Below are 22478 nucleotides of genomic sequence, written 5' to 3' on the forward strand. Positions count from 1 at the left end.
GGGTGGATAAGGGAGGACAGGTCGTGCTGAAAAGGAGTTTATGGAAGAAGTGGATGCCGCAGAGGTATACTTTGTTGGTGGATACTCATACTTTGAGTGACTTTCTACTATAGCAAACGAAGGGTGATATGGTGAGAATATCGAAAGAAGGGAATTTTATGTTTGTGGAGAGGTGGAAGGATTGGAAGCTCTTCCAGGCAGTCCAGTAAGAACTGAGAGTGTGAGGAGCAATCCCTGAGAGGATAGTTTGTTGGGCCAGCTGGACGTAGTGATGGAAAGGATGATTCAGAGGAACATGAGCTCCGACAATTGGAAATATTTCAAATAAGGCCGATAATATTTCGAATAATGACCGGTTGGCAAGAGGGATTGAAGAGAATTCGGTGAAGAACTACTGTAAGTAGGAGAATCGATTGATTTCTGAACACCAAGGTGCCTGTGGTGGTATCAATAGAAGCAACGTGTCTCTTTAAAAAGTCCAAGCAAAGCATCTTGACCAGAGTCCTGAACAACATACACATTTATGCCTCGAGTCTGTGAACCAAGCGCAGTGAAACAGTTAAAGGGGCAACTGCAGTAACAAAATAAATTAATTGATGTTATAGAAAAAAATTAAAAATTTCAAATTAAGCACAAAATTGTGAACTTTGTGAAAGTACTGTAAGTTGCCATGCTGTTGCAAAGCTCTGGTCCCACCATGGGTGAGAGGGTGAGTTCCCACGAATTGTGACGTGAAGCAGCCCTTCCTGCTCACTAGTCACTGTAATGATTGATGTACTGTGATGTACGAGCGGATCAGTTCAGGTTGTGCAGCAGACATTTCACCACAGAGATGTTCTGCATGCAGAGTTAACAAGTAAGTAGTAGAGGTGGGTGGTAAAACCAGTATCCCGGTAAACTGCGGTTCTTTAGTCACGCGGTACGTACCGTGGTATGTTTTAGACCGTACCGGTACGCATGGTAATTTTTCTGGCAATTTCCGTCAGCAGTTTTATTTAGTTTCAATTTTAACAAAGATTTTCTACTGTTTATTCATAAAATCAATTTTTATTCAAAGAACAAAATGACTGAGATAAAATGTCACTAACTTTAAAAGGGTGAGTAAAAAACGTCACACTAAAGGTATTTGCCGCATATCATTGCTAGTAAGTTTAGAAATATGATGTGATTTCGGAAATCACACAGAAATAATCGCAGCTGGTTGGTTCAGAACGACCCTGACTCATCGATACGGGCATTCCCAATGACCACCGAACATGTGCTGTGTTTTCTGGTGTTTCTGATTCTACTGTAACTCTAGTCAGGAAGGAAGTCTAGTCTTCATCATGTTTTTATTTCCATTACTACCATGTCAACTTTACTCATTGAAAAGAAAAAACTGTTACAACTTACAAGCACCTGTCATATTTAGAATTTTACATTATCTTGCTAGCTAAGCAAAATTAACCTCCAAAAACCTTGTGAAAAAAGATTTAATAATTTAACGATTGACAAAAATCTGCATGTTGTTAAATTATTCTGTTACACTGTTCGGTGTTATTTCTCGTTCTTTGGTTCCAATAAAACAACAAAACAACATAATTTTCTTTATTTTATATACAACTCAATATGCTTTACTAATCATGAAATCAAACTGTGAGAGAGTCTCCATATATAAACATGCAAAATAGTTTGCAGTATACCACAGTACGTATTGCAGTACATGCATGTGTACCGCGGTATATCGTGGCACGTTTTCCAGAGGCCGTACCCAACCCTAGTAAGTAGTATTTGTCGGCAAAACCGTCTGGAAGTCCAGAGCAATATTTCTATGGGATTAAAAGAGCTGGATTCACAAGCCTGCTTGTTTACAGTGTAATAGGGCCTCGTCACCCCAACAGAAGGCTTTGTTGCCTCGTTCTGAATCATAGAACATGGCGCTACATCCTCTATACCTGGAAATTGTATCTATTTTTTATGGAAATTGATGTTCCGATAGCTGAACCAACATAACTGGTCCCACCACTCAGCCTCAGCATAGCCAGCAGCCATATCACCCTGCAGCTCCCAGCTGGTAGACCACTGGAGCTCAGCAGTGTGAGCCTGGTCAGTACCTGGATGAGAGACTCCTGGGAAAGCTGAGGCTGCTGCTGGAAGAGGTGTTAGTGGGGCCAGTAGGGGGCGCTCACCCTGCTGTCTGTGTGGGTCCAAATGCCCCAGTATAGTGACTGGGACATGAGACGTAAAACCAAGGTCCTGACTCTCTGTGGTCATTAAAAATCCCACAGTATTTCTTGAAGGAGTAGGAGTATTACCCCGGTGTCCTAGCCAAATTCCCCCCTGGCCTTTACCAGTCATGGCCTCCTAATAACCCCCATCTCTGAACTGGCTTCATCACTCTGCTCTCCTCCCCACTGAGAGCTGGTGTGTGTGAGAGGACTGGAGCATCATCCAGGTGGGGCTGCACACTGGTGGGGGTGAGGGGATCCCCATTACCCTTAAAGAGCTCTGAAGGGAGTGTCCAGAAAGGTTCTACATAAGTGTGAGGAATCATCATCATCCTCATCACAGCTGTGGTGCTGCTGGTATGACCTGGCAGCAGGACTGGGGCTGGGAAAGGCCAGCTATGACTGCTGTAGCAGCGTGAAGGAGGTCGGCCTCTGTTGTAGACCCATGAGCAGAGGTGCGGGCACGTGCCTCCTCCCCCGGGGTCAGAGGTCACGCATGATAGGGAAAGGGCCTGTGTCAGATCCACTGGCACTGACTGAGAGTGGACAATCATCCCATTAATAATAATAATAAAATAATAATAAATCCTCCACCAGTGTGCAGCCCCACCTGGATGATGCTCCAGTCCCCTACACACACCAGCTCTCAGTGGAGAGGAGAGCAGAGTGATGAAGCCAGTTCACAGATGGGGATTATTGGGAGGCCATGACTGGTAAAGGCCAGGGGGAAACTTGGCCAGGCTGTGGGCACTTTCATAAAGAGCCCTTTGCCTTCTGTCCTGAGGCAGCCAGTCTGTCCTGCTGGCCCTGGTCCTGTGACCCTCCTGCTGAGGAGCAGACAGAGGAGATGCTGGAGGCCCTGTAGTGTGCAGGACCAGGAGACACAGGAGAGGAGCAGGAGCGCCCCCCTGAGGCTGCTGCAGTGAATCAGGGGCTCTTCCAGGAGATGAGAGAGCTGTCAGGCAGTGCAGGTGACGCCGGGGGGTGTGGAAGGGTCTTGTTTCCCAAAGCCCACAGAGACTGAGCCAGTGACAGAAGATCAGATCAGCTGGAAGCCCTGGTCTGTACAAAGATCAGTCAGTAGAGCAGAACTAACAGGACTGTCTGGGTAACTAGACTGGTAGAAATGACAACAGAAGGGATGAGAACAAACACAGAGGAGACAACAAAAACAACAGCAGAGCCAGTGGCAACGAGGGGAAAGAGCAGCAGACAGACATCACAATGGCAGCCATGTTTCAGACGCACAGAAACAAGAAAGACAAACCAGACAACAAGGGCAAAGATGATCATAGCAGACAACACTGAAAACATTCGGAGGCCAGAGGCTCAGCCTGGTCACATGAGTGATCTGTAGATCACTGATCTGAAGATCTCCAGGTGCTTCAGTCTGGTCACATGAGTGATCTGTAGATCACTGAGCTGAAGATCTTTACAAGCTGTATCATCAAGGAAAGAGCTCCACAGGACTTTACAGATCAAAACAAGTTACACTTCTCACCACCAAACAAGACACACAACTTCACAGTGGGTGTCTGTGGGTGCTGGTGACACTGAGTGATAGTGGGTGATAATGGGTGTCTTTGGGTGACAGTGGGAGTCAGTGGGTAACATGGGGAGTCAGTGGGAGTGGGTGTTCCTGCTCTTCAGGTCTGGAACCATCAGTCAGACTCCTCACTCACTGTAACAGAAAGAGACACTTTCACTGGACTGCAGTCTGTCTGTGAGGGATTTTCAATGGATCAGCGTCTACAAACCCACAGGGGATAAGAGAGCCACACACCCCAGCCCTGTTTCAAACACAATAAGACTTGATATGAATTGACTGCTGTTCTACTGAATGTCCAGCAGCTGGCCTGGTTTTTACAGTAATCTTCAGTTACTGGAAAAGCTTCCAGTAAGGGTATCAGTTGAGTGAAATTGTAAATACTCAACTTCTTTACAAATTTCACATGTATTTTATTATCTTGCATAACTGTGTCAATAAAATCCTTTCCTAGAATGTATCAACAGCTGCTTGTATTTTTACCACAGATGTTAAAACACCCTTCAGTTTTCTCCTGCTCTGTCTCTGTCCTCCATTACTACTGTATAAAGGATAACTGCTAGAACTCAGGACTGAGATACTCACAGTATTTATACATCAGACGAACAGCACAGCAGATCACAAAGAAGGATTCCCAGGGCACGACCACCAAGCGAAGATCTTTCACAGCTCCGTAGCCTTTAGCTGGAATTCAAGACATTGATACTGATAAACAAGCAAGTGGAGGCTGAACTTCTTACATTATAATTTTACTTTTTTAAAACTGCTTTTTAAAACTACTGACACTGCTATCACATTTTATGGTGATACTGGTGTAGTGGTAAAAGGTAAAAAACATACCACAGGCACTAAACGGCACATTTTAACAGTCAGAAGTGTTAAGAAATTGCGTCTACGTGCTCTAAGTTTACTTTGGCTCATGAAAACAACTGTTTTTCAGTAACAATACTAGAACTTTCTTCAGAATATTTCCACACTCTGGGAGTGACTCTTCACAACAAGCTCATCATGTCAGTTAAATGCCAAAGGATCTCCACTCCACCGGCTACAAAGAAACTGATCATTCATTTCCTTCACTGCTGATCCTAAACATGTACAGTATGTACAGTATGTAAAGTAGATTCATCAGCTCAAACAATTTCTTCTTTTTTATTTTCTTTATTAATTCCTTTATTCCTGTGTGGAGATGATGACATTTATGGATAAAATAATGGAGAATTTGGAATAAAAGTTTTATGGAGAGATGAGACCAAGATAGAAGAAATGAAAGTAATAAAGGTTTATCTAACGTTGAAGGTGAGGAGGAAGATGAAGGTGTGGTGAGAGTTGAAGATGAAGGTGTGATGAAGGAAAGGAAGTGCAGGTGCTCTAGAGAGCAGCACCTCATCAGTAAGAGTGGTGGAGGCAGTGTCCTGGCCTGGGCCTGGAACTGGCTCTCCTCTTGACTGATGATGAAGGAATGGATTCTGACAGTGACACAAACATCAGGTCTGCTGATGGAGAAGGAAACCCTTCAGTATTTCTAGAGTTGAGCTCCTTCATGCAGGATCACAGTGACCCAGGGCACACAGGCAGATCAGAGCAGAAGACCTTGCCTAGACCTTGCGTTGACAACGTTGGCAACATTGACAGTGACCTGTTTCTGGACTAAACACATCTACACATCTACTGCTACATCTGCTCTCTTTCTTTTCACGTTCACAACCATTTTTTGTGCAATATACACCAGGGACCCATGCAATACATTTATATTTATATCTATATTACATCTATATTTATATTCATATGTGTGATACGATTTTTCTGCGTACTGTTCTGTTCTAGTTTGTTCTTTGTGTGTCCGGACTGTGAGTAACTCTTTTAGTGCACCACTCACTGTACTGATTGTATTGTATGTATTGTACTATTATTATTATTATTACATCATTCATCACACTGTGGCTGTGTTGTCTGTAAAGCTGCTGTTGCACTGCAATTTCCCTCACGGGATCAATAAAGTATCTATCTGTCTAAGACTCTTGGACTGAACAAGACTGAAATCCAGTCGATCCTGAAGTCTCCCACCCCAGGAAACAGCAAGAACTGCAAGCAGCTGCAGCAGAGGCTGGCAGAGCAGCTCAGTGATCACATACAGAGCTGGGGGAGCTCATGGGTCCCAGACTTCATGCAGGTCTTGTCTCAGAGGGATCTGCAGCCACACTCTGACTTCACTCTCTGACACTGTGGGCATGGAATTTCCCCAGATTTACCATAATCATCCATATTGACCTCATGATCAAAATGTGACTTTTTGAATGTGAAGCAAAAATAACTTTGACTTTGCTGTCCCCATGCTTTTATAAGACACAGTAAGTCAAGCGTTAGCAGTTTCTAGAGAAAAAAGAATTGTGGTGAGTTCTACCTGCCTTGCATTTTTCCTGTTAATATGATATACAGTACAGATACACTGCTGCATGAATTCTGAAATATTAAGAACAGCTGGGAGATTTATAAACAAACAGAACACAACAACACTTAGATGTCTGTATGAAATGGATGTACAGTATGTGTAAGAGGTTAAGAAAAGTCTTTTAGTTTATCTCACTGTATACAGTATATAGTGTGTTAGACCTTATTATTCATATTTTCACTAGGAATAACGACACCCAGGAATTAAGTGCACTGAAAGGATTCTGGAGTCTTCTCTGAAAATCTGGCTGAACCCGCTGGGCTGAGGGCTGACCTCCTGGCAGAGGACGAGTGAGTCTGGACCCCCTGCAGAGTGAGGGGTGACCCAGGGCAGCTGCAGAGGGGGAGATGGGGTGGAGGAGGGAGGCAGAAAGACGTCGCGAGGGAGAGAAAGGGATCATGTACTCATGTATTTATAGTGTTTTAGGAAAGGACATGACGTCAGGAGTGATTTCTCATTTCTGACAATAGAGTCTGATGGAACTTGGCTATTGTCATCCCTCCCGAAAACCACTTTCACTAGGAATAACAACACCCTGGAATTAAGAGCACTGAAAGGATTATGGAGTGTTTAGTCAAAATGTGGTTTAGCCCGCTTGGCTGAAGGCTGCCCTCCTGGCCAGAGGACCCCAAACCACCTGGGCAGAATGAGGGGAAGTGTAGAGAACTGCTCTGCTTGAGGTTTGAACTGTTTGTGTGAAACAGAACTGCTCAGCAGCAAATCTAGACTTAGTAAGAGCTTGATCTTGCAGATTATAGAGAAACCAGGAGAGGAGAGCTACTATAATTGAGTGTCAGTAATTATAATCAATGAAAAGTGACCAGTGGAATGAAGACTGATTGGGTGATGTGGAGTCTTGCTGAATACTCCAGTGTCTGGTTGTGTTAGTGATTGATGAAGATAAGGAAGAGCTAGTGGAAAGGTCTGAGTGAGTCATATAGAGAAGAACAGAGAAACATAAGACCATGCAGACTCCCCCAAGAGAGCACCAGTGAATCACCCAGTAGGCTGGAGTGTCTGTGAGATTGAACACAGAGCACTGAAAACACAGAACACTAAGGTGACACGTTGGCAGGGCTGTGTTTGTGGTCGTTATTGAGCTGGAATATTTTTTGCACCGTAAATACTTTATAACCTTTCCTAAAGATGAAGAAAACAGCACATGTTAGACAGAAAACAGTGGATGGATAATTACTGTCACTTACTTGCTTTCAGGATTAGATCTGTTGCAAGTGCAGTGGAATTCACTAAAGGCAATCCAATGATGCCCAATTTGAAGATCCACATTAAAACATCTGAAAGCAGAAAGATGCTGTTATAGAAGAGTGTCTGAGCAAATGGGTTTTACAGGATGAGCTCACAGCTGTCCAGGCCTGAGTTTCTGCTGTGATTGTGAGGGGTGTAGAACACAGTGAGAACAGCAGGGAGGGGTGGAGGAGAACAGGACAGATGAGCCAGATGTGTCACAGGGTCAGTCTGAAGGAGGACATGAGGGGCTCTGGGACACTAAGCAGCAGGAAGTCAGAATGTGAACTGAAACTGTAACGTGTTTCAAGGAATCACACACAACTACTTACAGAAGACACTCAATCACATTCAATCACAACTGTCTAAAATAACACTTAAATAATTCCTACTGTACCATCTTCATACTCCTCTCCGTCTTCCTCTGTAAAGACTGTCCCAACAGCCAGAATCCAGAGAAACAGGACTTCACACATGAGTCCAGGTCCCCCTGTAATCATAATTAATAATCACTATAATTATCGGAGAGTCACACCAGGTGAGCATCAGAGTATCTTTCAAAGAAACACAGTTTCACACTCACAATTTCAGCAGATCCTACATGCTAATTTGATTCATGATTCAGTTCAAACAAGCTTCATTGGCATGGTGTCACACTGGTGTCCTGTCCTGTTTGTGCTCAAGCAAACAGGACAGGAGTTTATAGAATATCAGCACTAAAATACTACCAGACGTGTTGCTCTACTGACTGAAAACATCTTTCTTTCAGATTGTTTGTACACATTATTGTGTTTCTCAGTGAGTCACTCTTGTTCGGATAATTTACACTTCTGAAAGTCTGTTGGTATAGGAAGTTTCTGATCAGCCTGTTTGAAATGACACATTTTCAAAAGGGGACCCTTTGTAAAATTTGTGTTTCTTAATCTTGTACAATTAAACATTACTTTTACTCTTTTCACCCCTTAATTCTGCAAATCGTCTTGGAGTTATCTAGTCGTGTTTTACTTGATTTTATCTCTGTGTGACTTCATCACGCCTGACTCAAGCAACAGAACAGAAGCAGGTGGCCTGTGACCTCCGCCCTCACCAGCGTCAGAGAGGAGATCTCAAACCTGGCCAGACAGACTTGCACAGGTCACTGTGAGAGAGGAGATCTCCACGAGGCCAGACAGATGTGCACAGGTCACTGTGAGAGAGGAGATCTCCACCTGGCCAGACAGACATGCACAGGTCACTGTGGGAGAGGAGATCTCCACCTGGCCAGACAGACTTGCACAGGTCACTGTGAGAGAGGAGATCTCCACCTGGCCAGACAGACGTGCACAGGTCACTGTGGGAGAGGAGATCTCCACCTGGCCAGACAGACTTGCACAGGTCACTGTGAGAGAGGAGATCTCCACCTGGCCAGACAAGTCACTGTCAGCTGCGATCTCAAGAGAGGAGTGTGTACGTTTTTCCTCATTTTGACCAGGGCTGTTCAGAGAGTAGGCAGACATGAGGCACAAGTTGATCATCAAGGTCATAATGATCAACGGGAAAATCAGATTGGAGCTAAGTGTTTATCCTTGTCACAAAGTGTGCTACTCTGTGGTTCAGGGAACTCTGATATCCTGTGTAAAGAAACCCACAGTTAAAAATGCCCTGTCCTGGTTAGTGGGTGCATTTTTAGAACAGGGAGACAGGTTCAACTGCAGGTTGAATTCTATTTAGTTTAGAAGGCATCTTGTCTCTTCTTTTGTGACCTGTGTAGGGGTTATGTAAGAGTTTGAATACTTGGTAGCAGTTTGGTGTTTTTCTGGGTGTTTAGGACATGAGGCCTCTGGGACTCCTTGCTAGTAAGTATGTACTGTAAATAGTGTAGCTTGTATGTTGTATGTTTCTGTTGTGTGTTGTTTGTGTGTGTATTGTCATTGGTGGTATTTGTTTAAACAAGTGTGCCTGAATTATTATTCTTTACACCAAAACTGTGCCAGAGAACAAAGAGCTCATGTGCCTCTATTTATACCAACCACTCAGGGATATTCTTGACAAAATCTTTACAAGTAGGAGGTTTTGATTATTTATTTTAATTATTGATTCATCTGCTTGGTCATTTTGTGATATTTCATACTCCCCAACTGGTAACAATGTGCAGAATGCATTAACATGAGAGAGCCCTGCATACAGGCCTGTGAGAGTTACACTGTGATGCTGTGTCACACTTGAGATAACTCTGGGCTGGTGCAGCAGACTTACTGCAGAGGAATGTGAAGTGTGAATGAGTGACTCAGGGTTTGTCTCCAGGCTGTAAGACCTGACTTACGCCCTGCTAGTTCTCTCCAGGACTACTGAAGATACAAACCCTGGGGAGTCCTTTAATCACAGCAGCTGAAGAGCCACACAGGGGCTGTCAGTGGGGCTCAGAGGAGTGGGGGGCCTGTTTGCTCAGGACTGTGGAAACGCTGGGGTGTGAGTGCAGCATGATGACATGTCCACAGGATGTCCTGATTCACATGAACTGACAGGTGGGCATACAGGAGGTCAGCTGTTGTCTAAACCTGCTGACTGTCACACACTCGCCCCTGTACATACCTCTGAGAGTGTCCAGGTCACTGGCCAGATACAGCAAGCTCAACACGAACAGAAGCATGGAGACAATCATAGCTTCACCTTTCCGACAGTACTCTGAAAGAGTAAAACATGCATTTGAATGATGTAACAAACTGGTATCTTATTATAAACCACTATTATCTGAATAAGAAAACATGCAAGAGTCCGGGATCACGGCAGAAAGGAACATGCTGTTCACCTACTGTACACACAGGCCTGCTGCCCATTTCAAGATCAAACAGAGGGTTTAGTCTAAAGGGAGTGTCCCACACTGACAGGCTGGAGGAACTGAGTCTCTTTAGTCTGAAGGGAGTGTCCCACACTGACAGGGTGGAGGAACTGAGTCTCTTTAGTCTGAAGTGAGTGTCCCACACTGACAGGCTGGAGGAACTGAGTCTCTTTAGTCTGAAGGGAGTGTCCCACACTGATAGGCTGGAGGAATACATCTGTCTGAACTGACAGGTGGGCACACAGGAGGTCAGCTTTTGTCAAAACCTACTGACTGTCACACACTCGCCCCTGTACATACCTCTGAGAGTGTCCAGGACATCGTTCTGAACCAGCAAGCTCAACACGTCCAGAAGCATGGAGAAAATCAAACCATCAGCTTTCTTACAGAATGCTGAAAGAGTAAAACATGCATTTGAATGATGTAACAAAATGACATCTTATAATAAACCTGCAATATCTGAATAAGAGACCCATGCAGAAGTCCAGTATCAGGGCAGAAAGGAACATGCTGATCACCTACTGAAGGGAGTGTCCCACACTGAGAGACTGGAGGAACTGAGTCTCTTTAGTCTGAAGGGAGTGTCCCACACCGACAGGCTGGAGGACCTGAGTCTCTTTAGTCTGAAGGGAGTGTCCCACACCGACAGGCTGGAGGAACTGAGTCTCTTCAGCCTAGACTTCCCTCTCCTTCAAAGCTATAGCAGCCACCTCTGCAGCTTGAGATAATTTTGAGATCCATCTTATCAAAGCTCCAGGCTGCTGGTCCTCTCCTGCAGTCAATCTCTGTGCCCACACAGCTCCCTCAGTTACCTCAGCTGCCCATCTATCGATGACTAGCACCTGTTCCCATGGGACTCCAGAAGTTTCCCCTTGATTGGTATTTAAGGTTTTTTTTCCCTCCAGTGTGCAGTCAGACTTACATACAGCCTCCATGTCTCATTTTCATCCGTCCTTCAGACAGCGTCTGTCTCTTTAGTTGTTATATGTTTGAACAATTTTGTTTGTCCTCACAGGTTTTGGTGAGAGAGTGGTGGGCCATGTGTCCATCTTTTGGGGGGCACGAGAAGCTCATTCCCACCTTGACCTCTTCTGGGGAGGCTCTGTCAGTGTGAGACAGAAGGCACCCCTGACCAGACTGTCCTCTGCAGCTCCAGCTTACTGATTCTGCTCCTCTCTGTCCCCAGAGCTCTCAGCTCCCAGGCGTGAGGCAGCCTCTGACCCGACTCTCTGAGAGCCACCTGAGGTCCCAGTGCCGTCTGGACGCCCCTTTCCTGTTCTTTACTAACCCTGCTGCTCACAGAGAATTATTCTTGTGATGTTTTGTACTGGCAGAGCACCAGTTCTTGTCCCAGTAGATGTTGACTCATCAGAATCCTGTGAATCTGTATTTACAGCACAGTCAGCACTGTTCCTACTCACCTCCACATCGATTCTGGGATGAACAGATCCTCTGAAATATCAGACACACAACCAGGGCACTAAGAACTACAATCAGCGCAGTCAGATAACCTGGGAACAGAAGAGTGGATCAGGAAGGCAGATCTTTTATAGAACATGTAGGACTGTGCACAAAGAGTTAGTAACATACAGGTTCTGTCAGCCCTGTGGAAAGTGGTCTTACAGGTACTGATGCTGTCAGTATAAAATCATCCCAGTTTAAACACCACTCTGTACACTGTAAACAGTGGGTGAGGTTGGAAGAGTGCTCAGTGTGGACTTCATCTCTAACTGATAGGGAACCTGGGCTGTGGGCAATGTAAGGTCACCATCAGCAGAGTGAGATACAGAAGGACCCCCTTCGTTATTGGAGCTGCTTCTCTTACCATGATATTGCAGCTGAGAAGCCTTATTGAGGATCTACAGTAGCTCCTTGTGGGAAGTGGTTAGAAAAGGTGCCCTAAAATAGGACATATATATACAGTACATAAGCCCTATACCTGTCCCATCACTCCTGACTGGACAGAAGAGGGATCAAGTGTCTGTGATCAAAAACACCAAAGAGCATTAAGATGTGGGACCTGGAACATCAGGACCCTCATGGACTTTCCACTTAACGACACCAGACTTGGTTTTCTGAAAATGACATAGTGACCTACTGTAGGAACCTATTGATCATAAGTGTGAAGCTACAGCATCAACAAGCAAGGTAGAGGATAAAAGAAGAACTTGTGACATGAATATCATGTAGTTTAGAGTCAAGGCCATGGACATGTAACACATTACAGACATAAACTTTATTTTTGATCACTTTACTGCCACAAGGACTATTTCATGGCCCAAACACACAAGTCTCATGAGACCTAAGGAAGAGGTCACCTAGACAAAGAAAGAGGGGATCCTGATGAGAATTTTGATCATCTATTCAATCTGGACTCCACTATCAACACTAATGTATTAAATTCCAAGCTGCAACACCAGTGAAAGAGAAGCCTGGAACTCTTACAGCACAGGAGGAGGAGGTGAAAGTCTTCACACAAATGTTGAACGACAGAGCAGAATTCCTACTGAAATGTTTAAGCACTGTGGACAGAAATTAACACAGCCCCTCCACACACATACACAACTGAACTGTAGAGGTCATCCCGAATCAATTCAATGATTTTATCAATCACCTTTCAGTGGGATCTCTGTGCATCCTTCACAGGCAAGGTCAGTGCAGGGATCCTCCTGAACCACCTCATTCTTCTTGTGAAACAGGTTCCACTGGAATCTCATTACAGATTCAGTACCTCATCAATCAAGTCCACCATAGTTTTCACACCCAATCAATTACAGGTATCGCAGCAAGGCTATGACTATCATTAGAATATCATTAGAATTAAGTGTCCAGATACAGCAGATTATAATAAGAAGAAGAATCTTTCTCTTGGCTTGCAATGAAAATAAGATCCTGCTTAACACTATCAGTGTGATTATGGCGCTTGACTGAACCAAGTGGAGGAGGAATATCTGGGCAGAAGCTCAGAAACTTGAGATCCAAAGGAGTCCAGTGAGGCAGGATGAGGGTGTTGAAGAGAGCTCACCAAGACTGCACTGAGCACCACAACCAAGACAAGCTGATATCTCCTGGGACAGCGCCTGCTCACCCTGCCAGAGAGAGTGGGGATCCCACACTGGCCTTATCACTCCCCTGGGGTCATGAAAGACACTCACCCTCGACCCCAAGACACAGCCAGTGACTCTACTGCCTCGAGAGACAAACCTGAGTTAACAGCTGCAGCTACTGACACAGCCCAGTGCTCCTGACCTTAGTGTAGCTCAGGAGACACAGGCATGAGCAACAGGCTTCAGATAAGCTCCAGTGTGCCAGGATATCAGCTGGAGAACTGACACAGCTCCCTGGCTCGGGTCAGGACCACAGACTCCAGGCCAGAGCCCTCTCCTGCACACAGTCCTGCCTTTAAAGATCTTAGATCACTGTGACTGTGTCTGTATGTGCCAGCTGTAACAGATTCACATTCAGAGTGGTCATGTGTTGAAGGTCTGCTGTGGATCTTGTGTGTTACTGGAGTACAGTACTTACCCACTATGAGCCTTTCTATGGAAGCTCTGAAAAGGACGAGGACAACAATGCTGCTAACTGAACAAGTGAAGGAAGCTGCAGCAGAAAGAGAACAAAGCAGGTACAGTATCTGTTAGTGCCACACAGTCCCTCTCCCCTGCTATCTTCACCTATAGTGGGGTACCACCCTCCAGCTCTCCCTTGGCTCAGTGCCTCTGACAGTACAGGTGTCTGCACACAGCAGAGACCAGAGTCCACACATCGCTGTCCAGGCCTGTGGGAGGGACAGCAGTCCCCACCCTGTAGTGTGACCTGGCCTGGTCAGCACTGGGCTGAGAGACCTGTACAGTCTCAAGCTGCTACTGTAAGTGGTGCTTGTGGACCAGTAGGTGGCGCTCTCTCCTCAGAACAATAATTTCCAAAGTTATCTTTTTTGTGTGTCTCTGGTTCTGCTTAGCCCTGCAGTGTCTCCTCTGTCACACACAGAATCACACACAGAGGTAAGAAGACCATACCTGTTCTCCAGATGTGTTTCCTCTGCACTGAAAATAGAAGAAAAAGATACGTAGAAACTAAATTAGAAATTTTACATTTTAAATTATGATATTGCAAAGAAATACTAAGTACTGTTTAACAAAACATTAGAAATTAGAAATAATGTAAAAATGTATTTGTCCTATTTACTGTTTGGTGGAGTACTGTACAGCATGTGACCGTTCTTACTGATGGAGTTGGAGGCAGATGACAGTAACCAAGTTCTGTTTCACCCCTGTTACTCTAACTCATCACATCACTTCCTGAAACCCCCTCATCTTCCTGCACCCCTCCTGCCCCTCGGATGACATCACTTCCTGCAGGAGGGCCCTGAGGTGCAGGTGCTTCTGGGAAGCTGCCTGAGCCCCTGCACTGGTCTGAGCCACGTTTGTGCCTCTGAAAGGAGTGTTTGTGCTGCTCTCCCTCCTCAGAAAGTGCGCCCTCGATCTTCGGGGAGTGACGTCACTGAGCCTCTGAAGTTGTGTCCCCACAAACAGCAAAAACAATTTCCCGAAAATGTCGTTTAGATTTAAATCTTTTATAGCCAAACGCCTGGCTGTGATAGAGAGGTTTTAGGAATGCAGTATATAGTGTCTGAATTCCCTGACTGGTCAGTGCTCTCTGGTGTTTGTCCAGACTATACGACTGGTATAGAAATGCAGCTGTGATAGGTACCATCTCTTCATTGACCATGATTTTACCTTATTTCAGGACTCAGTGACCTAGAAGCCCTAAGAGATGAGGAATTGAACAGAACTGACGGTTGTGAGATGTGGTCCCGATGCTAGTATAGATTTCGGGCACATATTGTACATACTGTATATTCCCATAAACAAGTGGTTCAAACAAAAGTAAAACATTGGTTTAGTCTACATTTTGGCTCATGAAAGACTGTTTTCTTTCAGAACTATTGAGATATTACTGTTTACATTTGTGAGGTGGCAGACCTTTTATTACATTTACAATGTAAATTACAATTTACAACATTGCTTTGATGACTTATTTTAAAATACTGCTGACACAGGAGGGCACCAGGACAGACATACTGTATATTCCACTAGCCTGGAGATAGAGGGCGCTATTTCCCAGGATGGAAAGCAGGACAAACTGCTTTTAGTGGTACAAACTGGCACAAATGTATCTGAAATAAATCTGGTGAGAGTCATTGTTTGTGCTGCTAGTAGGCAGGGGATCTTCAGCCAAGAGAGTTAAAATATCTTAGGTCTAACTCCTCAATAAATAAATACTCTTAAATTGTGAATCAGTATTTATACAAAGCATGTAAATATCTTCCTGAGCTTAGTTTTATGTTGAATTAAAGCAAGACTGTATCAGTAAGAGATCCAGCTGCTTTCTGTGGTTCTCTAGAAAACTCCTTGTTCTTATCGAGTGTCTGTCGGAGAGAGATTGTGAGAGTCTGCTCTCATCCCTCCCAGTGCAGTCTGGGATTCTTTCTCTACTGTATCTCCATCACATCGCTCCATGTGTTCCAGAACTGAAACCTAGCAAGGAGAGAGGCTAGATCTGAGCTCTTCCTGGATCTGAGAAAGCAGCTGTTCTTACCTTGAATATAAATCCCACAGAGATAGGAGATCAGTGATGAGGCACAGGCCAGTCCAATACCTGCTCTAACACCTGTGTCTGGTGATAGGCTCTTGAAGTACTCCCACAGAGCAACTGGGAACACAGGGAAACCGGAACAGAAACAAAAACTGACACCTTTCTCCCACGCTAGCTGCCCCCTGTTCTCTTCGGTTTTCTCTCTATCTTTCCAGTGCCAACACTATAACATCCTATAACCTAAGAAAATGAGCAGAGACACCTGGTGGACTATTACATGTAATTAAAGCATTTATACATCCCTATATCACTTTACTACAAGAGTAACAGGAAATTCTGTGTGAATCTACAGGAGGAAAACATGTAGAATCCACACACTTCTCCTAATAGATTCAGTGTCCCAGGAATAAATAGGGACACAATCATGACAACAAGCTTACAGGGTGTGAGCTACTGCACTGTTTATACACTATGAGTTTGATTTTAATGTGAACACTACTGTACAGCTAGAGGGCGCTCTGCTTCTCTCCTGTTCCTAGTTCCCTGTGATTATTCATGTCTTTCTGCTGTGTCTTGTTGTGTAGCCTCTTTACTTCCTGTGTGTATTTACAGAAGAACACAATGAACAATTCACACACTTCTCCTAATAGATTCAGTGTCACAAGAATAAATAGGGACACAATCATGACAACAAGCTTACAGGGTGTGAGCTATTGTGCTGTATTGCACTGTTTACATACTATGAGTTTGATTTTAATGTGAATACTACAATATGGCACTGTAACTGTTTTGTAACAGTTGTAACAAACTGGCTTTATAAGTGAACAGGAACACAGGACCAGTCCACTAACAGGGCCTGTCCAGCTGGTTACAGACTGAATACTTCTGGTCTGACTGTATACTGGCCCTGAGAATCACATCACACTCACACACTGGAGCAAAGACAAGCAGCTCAGCAGCCACTATACAGGACCTCAAACATGTGTGTGTTTATTACTGTAAATACAAGAGTTAACAGCTAATACTTCTCTAAAAATGTAAATAAAACAATCAGTTTTAATTTTACTTACCAGACCACATCTCAGTTAACACAACAAAACGAATTATTGAGAAACCGATGAAAACTGATTTCTCCACTGGAAAAAACAGACACAAACATGTGAATTGGACACCACTCCTCTACAGTGTCACTGAAGATTAATTTTAACCAGTTTCTGTTAAAAACCACTACAATTCACACACTGGTTTCATCACCCTCTGAACTCTGACTCTCCATGCTGAAGGAGAGGAACTTCACCTCAGTCCAGACCCTCATGGTGTGATCGAACACGCTCAGACTGCAGCTGAGCTGACGGCCAGGAGTCACCAGACTCACTGATTCTGTGGTCTAGTTCTACTGCTGAGGCGCTTGGTTCAGTTCAGTCATGTCAAGACAGCAGCAGGGAACAGAGAGGGAAAAGCAGACAGATTCCCCACCCTGAGGTCCTCCAGAGATCACAGCAGCACAACAGATACTGTCAGTATCATTCACAGACACACTCTCATAACCAGTACTTAGTCTATAGGAAAGATCATGATTCAGGATCTGAGTGAAACTGAAATGATAAACTGCACTGTGTTTTCTGGAGATCCAGTTACAGTGACAAGAAGATGAATAAAGACCTAGAAATATTATTCTGCATTGTGTCTACAGTTCTACAGTGAGTTAAAAAAAAACTCAAACACTTTTTTTAACCAGAACCACCCAGGTGGACTTAGGTTTATGATCTAAAAATAGAGCTCCTTTAAGGATCTGATCTTTGAATATGAGCTCCCCCTGCAGGTAGATACTGGTACAAAACAATCTCAGGACAAGAACAGGACAGGAGCCATTAACTGGTAAATCACAGAAGAGCAACAGTTACAGGTCTAACTCAGGGCAGGCAGGTCCTCAGGTTCTCTGGTTATCTTTCTATGTCTGATTTTAATGGGAGCAAAAAACTCTCCAACTGAACTGTGAGCAGGCTGGGGTTGAGCTCACAAAGCTGGTGACTTCAGTGTTGATGGTGCTGAAATCAAACCCCTGATCACAGTTAGAATCCCTCATGTTACCTCTGACCCTGTGTTGTCATTTAACGTTCAGGTTAGTAATGTCACAGCGACATAACTCTTGCAGATGAGTAACACTGCTCAGCTAAGACCCTACTGAGTGAAATAGGCCTGTCTGACAGTGAAATATTAATAAAGACTGGAAACAAGTCTTTATTATGCAAAGGAACAAGTAAACGTTTATTCCATGCTGAAAAGAGAAGAAAGAAAACACAACGTTTTGGCCGTGGAGCTTTCTTCAGGTGAATAAACCAATGACTTGTTCCTTTTCAGCCTACGTATGCTGACGCAACTACCCACCTGAACTACATGTCTTTATTATGTATTATGTACATAAAAAAGCTCAGTTTACATGTTGTGTGAACTGTACTTACTGGCATTCAGAGTGTGACAGCTTACTGTGCCTTCCTTATTCTGGTCACAAATATGATCTTTTTACGAAAATATACTTTGTACTGAATTTATATGTAAGTGTCTTAAAATAATTAGAAAATATTAAGTTAACAAATAAACAAATAAAAATCAAATAACCATTAAATGATTGATTTATATAGTGCGTACAGTACATAGTACATAGCACTATATAAGTGTAAGCAATTAATTATTATTATTACCTATAATTGTACCAAATGTATAGATTTTCAAGATGCACCTTAATAAACAGTTCTCCATAGTGAGCTCATCTTTTCAGAACTTACCATTGAAAAAAGCCAGAATTGGTACAATCCTCAGTAGATTAACAGTCACACACATGATCACTTCTTCCAGCGACCCTGCAAAACAAGTCACATCAGGAGCCAAAAGCAAAGCAGTAGTGATTGCACACAAGTAGCTCATTAACATTCTGTGCCAGAGAAATTAGAAAAGTTAATCAAGTTAACCTAGCAATCTTGCCTGATGTACTTTAATTGTTTGCCTGTGACAGTAAACATGAACACAGTGCCAGGTATAAACAATCACTGCCTGCACAGAGCAACAGATTCTCAGATCTCTGCAGCCCCTGACTTCAGAGCAGCTCACAGACAGACCTTTAGATGCTGAATGGGAGGTTGATGTCTGTTTCGTGAGACATCCTGTTTTATTAATATCTAAAACACATTTCTAAAAGATGTTAAACAGCACTAATGATATTTCTAACAACCCTGAATCTGTCTGGAGATACCAGCAATCAGTACAGTAACCAACAAACAAACTGCTGTATGTACAAAATGTGGCAGCCAGAATCCTGACCAGGTGTAGTTCAAGTGATCACATCACCCCTATTCTGGAGTCTTCACACTGGCTTCCTATCAGGTTTCATTTTGACACTCACCCACAGTATAGGGCTCTACATGGCACCTCAGTACCTGTCTGAGTTACTACTGTCCTTCTCCCCACCTCACAGCCTTCGCTCAGCTGACTCTGGTCTCCTGTCTGTCTCCCGAGCTTGTCCACACTCTGTGGGTGACAGGGCCTTCTCCTGCTGCACCCCAGAGCTCTGCAGCTCTCCCCCCATGGATATCAGAGAGTCACCCACCCTGAGCACATTCAAATCCAGACTCAAGAGCTTTCTCTTCAGAAAGGCTCTTATTAATTTGTCTGTGACTGCACACTGCATCTTCTACTGCTCATTAATCTTCTACATCTTCTACAACACTCAAATCTATATATATATACCTGACACTGATGGGGCTGTCTCTATTCTCTCTAACTGTATCTCTGACATAAAAACTTGGATGACTCCTTAAGATTTCCTTCATCTAAACAGTGACAAGACCAATGTCATGTGTATTGGCCCCCATCAGCTTTAAAAAGCCTGTGCTGTAGCCCTCTCTGTGGACGGTTCTGTACTTGAGCTTCAGTCTAAACTGAAACACTCGGGGGTGATATTTGATTCAGGCTTGACGTTCGACCCACATGTGCAGCATATTGTCAAAACATCTTTCTTTCACCTCAGAAATATCGCTAGACTGTGCCCTATGTTATCACTAACCGTAGCTGAAAAGCTGGTCAACACATTTGTGTTCTCTCGAATTGACTACTGAAATGCTCTACTCGCTGGAGTATATAAATCTACTTTGAACAAACTGCAGTCTGTCCAAAATTCGACAGCCAGAATACTGACCAGGTCTAGTGCAAGTGATCACATTACTCCTGGAGAATTTCTAACCCCTTGTGTTTCCTTGTCTTAAATGTGTTATCACCTATCTTTATGAACTGTTTTCTTTTGTTTTGTGTTCAATCTGTGCACTGGATTTTCAGAGATGACAAACAAGCATGGTCCCACATGCAGTACAGTCATAAAGAACTGTGACCAATCGTCACGGTATGGCAGACTTGGTACCTAAACAAGCTGAATAAATCCAGCATTCATATAATAAAGGAAGAGAGGAGAAGAAAAGAGGAAACCAGAGGTGTGAAAGCCAGAAGGAAAAGAGGAGATAAAGCAGAGAAAGGAGAGAAGGGGGGAGTCACAGTCTTCAAAGTCTGTCAACTGTCTGCGTCAAACTTCTCCACTTCACTAGCGAGACGTCTGACTTTGCTCCATCAGGAACAACCTGTTCCCCACCTTCACTCACCAGGGAGGGGTGTGATGCACTTTCTCCAGCTTGAGAGAAGCAGGTTTTCCCTCTGTGGCCCGACTGCAGTTTTTATCTGCCTGGATATTCTCTTTTAAACTTCTTTAAGAGTTTGCAGTTCATGTTTTTTTGTTTCAACTGAATCTTTTACTTTCAATGTATTGCGCTTTGGGAATATACCATTAGAGGGAATATATAAAATAAAGTTTATTCTTATTCCTACAACCCACAACATCCAGATAATAACAGTCAGAAGAGCAGAATGTGCACTGAGATGAAATGAACAAACTTACCTTCAGTTACACCCCAGAGGACAAATGAAATAGACAGTAAGACACTAGGAGCAAAGAGGAATGTCCTAACAAGCACATCTTTATCTGCAGAAAGATAAAAGATAAAAGATGAGAAAAAAGAAAAAAATATTTAGTATAGATGACATTCAGAAGTCAAGTTTCATGTATTTATCAGTTAGCAGGAAATTCAGTAATGTCTCCATTACTGCTTCAGTTCCATAGCTACACTCTTGCCCTGCACTCCTCTCTGCTCCAAGAGATTCAGTGTTGACTTGAACACACACATGCCTTTAAAATGTGACAATAAGTGCAGTAAACAATATACTGTCTACAGAACAGTCAAACTGCAGGAGTAATAATTCTAGACATTACACACGTAAACTGCCTCCAGTGACAAACAGATAACTAGACTTCTGTTTCTTCTGTTCTTCAAGAACTTTATAAAACTGAGAGTTCTACTGCAGAGACGTTCTGAAAAGCTTCCACACAGGTACTGGTGATGTCACTGTGGTCTCTACAGAGGTCCGTCCAAGACGAACAGGATAAAAACAGGAATCGGGTCAGGACCTGCACCGGAACGGGAACAGGAACAGAAACTAAAACCTTAACGGGACCAGGCGCTTCCAGGTCTTGGACTCGCCTGATGTGGAAACCAGAGCAGAGCCCGGAACTGAGTCAGCGTCTGGCTTTTAAGGGAATTTGAAAAGGGTGCTGGAACAGAGAGCAGGTGCGGGAGATGAGTAAAAAACAAGGAAGGGCTGTAGCCTTAAGAGGAGATTTACAATCGTGACAGAGCCACTGGGTGATGTCACTGTGGTCTCCACAGAGCTACAGGGTGATGTCACTGTGGTCTCCAGAGAGTTACTGTGTGATGTCACTGTGGTCTCCACAGGGCTACTGGGTGATGTCACTGCCGTCTCCACAGAGCTACTGGGTCATGTCACTGTGGTCTCCACAGGGCTACTGGGTGATGTGACTGTGGTCTCCATAGGAACTGCTCCACATTATTGTGTCTACAGGACTGACAAAGGGGTCAACACTGGAGAGTACTGGACAGCTAAGCTGAGATCTCCTGCATCTAAACTTGACTGTGGACCAACATAAGCCCTATTTGGCTCTCTACACAGGTGAAAATAAAAGATGTTACACCACTTTCTCTGTTCTTAGTTATTAAATGGACAGACAACGTAAATCTAACTAATAAGATAATTTAAAATAAAAAATGTGCTTACCAAAACAGTAGCCAATCCACATTAGAATCCAAAGTACTGGTAAAGAAAAGGCCAAGACCAGTGCCCCCACATGTATTGATGAAAAGCCTGAAGAGAGAAGAGAACAGACCATTGAAAACCCGGCTTCCTGCTTTCATCTGTACGTGGTGTGATGCCACAGGGGGCACAGACATCAGATGGGCACCTATATAGTTGTGGCCTGCCCCACAGTCAGTCCGACAGTTTAACAGTGTTTATTGTAATACCCAAATATTTGGAGAAAAATAAATTAAACTTCAAGAAAGCCTGAATGGTAGTTTGAGCTCTTGACTGACTTAAAGTTCCCTATCTAAATACCCATAGTATGTTTCTCTTTGAAAAACACCGTCTATCAAAAAAAAAATTCTCTGCAGACTCACACTCCATATGCCCTGTCCATGTCTGTATTCCTTTCAGTGTCCTCCT

The 22478-nt window shown here is 43.8% G+C and overlaps 1 protein-coding gene across 1 annotated transcript in view; it reads right to left on the minus strand.

Annotated features, from left to right (window-relative positions):
• Positions 1-4312: 4312 nt before the first annotated feature.
• The window catches only part of LOC148819693 (polymeric immunoglobulin receptor-like), a 96923-nt gene continuing 78757 nt past the window's right edge, over positions 4313-22478 (minus strand). Inside the window, exons 7-19 of the mRNA XM_088935218.1 lie at positions 22041-22121; positions 20803-20886; positions 18650-18724; positions 16934-16999; positions 15867-15980; positions 14285-14311; positions 13791-13865; positions 11687-11776; positions 10566-10658; positions 10019-10111; positions 7845-7937; positions 7408-7497; positions 4313-4437 (exon numbers count right to left, since the gene is read on the minus strand). Of these exons, the coding sequence (XP_088791344.1) occupies positions 4313-4437; positions 7408-7497; positions 7845-7937; positions 10019-10111; positions 10566-10658; positions 11687-11776; positions 13791-13865; positions 14285-14311; positions 15867-15980; positions 16934-16999; positions 18650-18724; positions 20803-20886; positions 22041-22121 (1106 nt within the window). The remainder of the gene's footprint in view (positions 4438-7407; positions 7498-7844; positions 7938-10018; positions 10112-10565; positions 10659-11686; positions 11777-13790; positions 13866-14284; positions 14312-15866; positions 15981-16933; positions 17000-18649; positions 18725-20802; positions 20887-22040; positions 22122-22478) is intronic.

Source organism: Atractosteus spatula, chromosome 16 (assembly GCF_055471065.1).
Source record: "Atractosteus spatula isolate fAtrSpa1 chromosome 16, fAtrSpa1.hap1, whole genome shotgun sequence".
NCBI lineage: Eukaryota > Metazoa > Chordata > Actinopteri > Semionotiformes > Lepisosteidae > Atractosteus > Atractosteus spatula.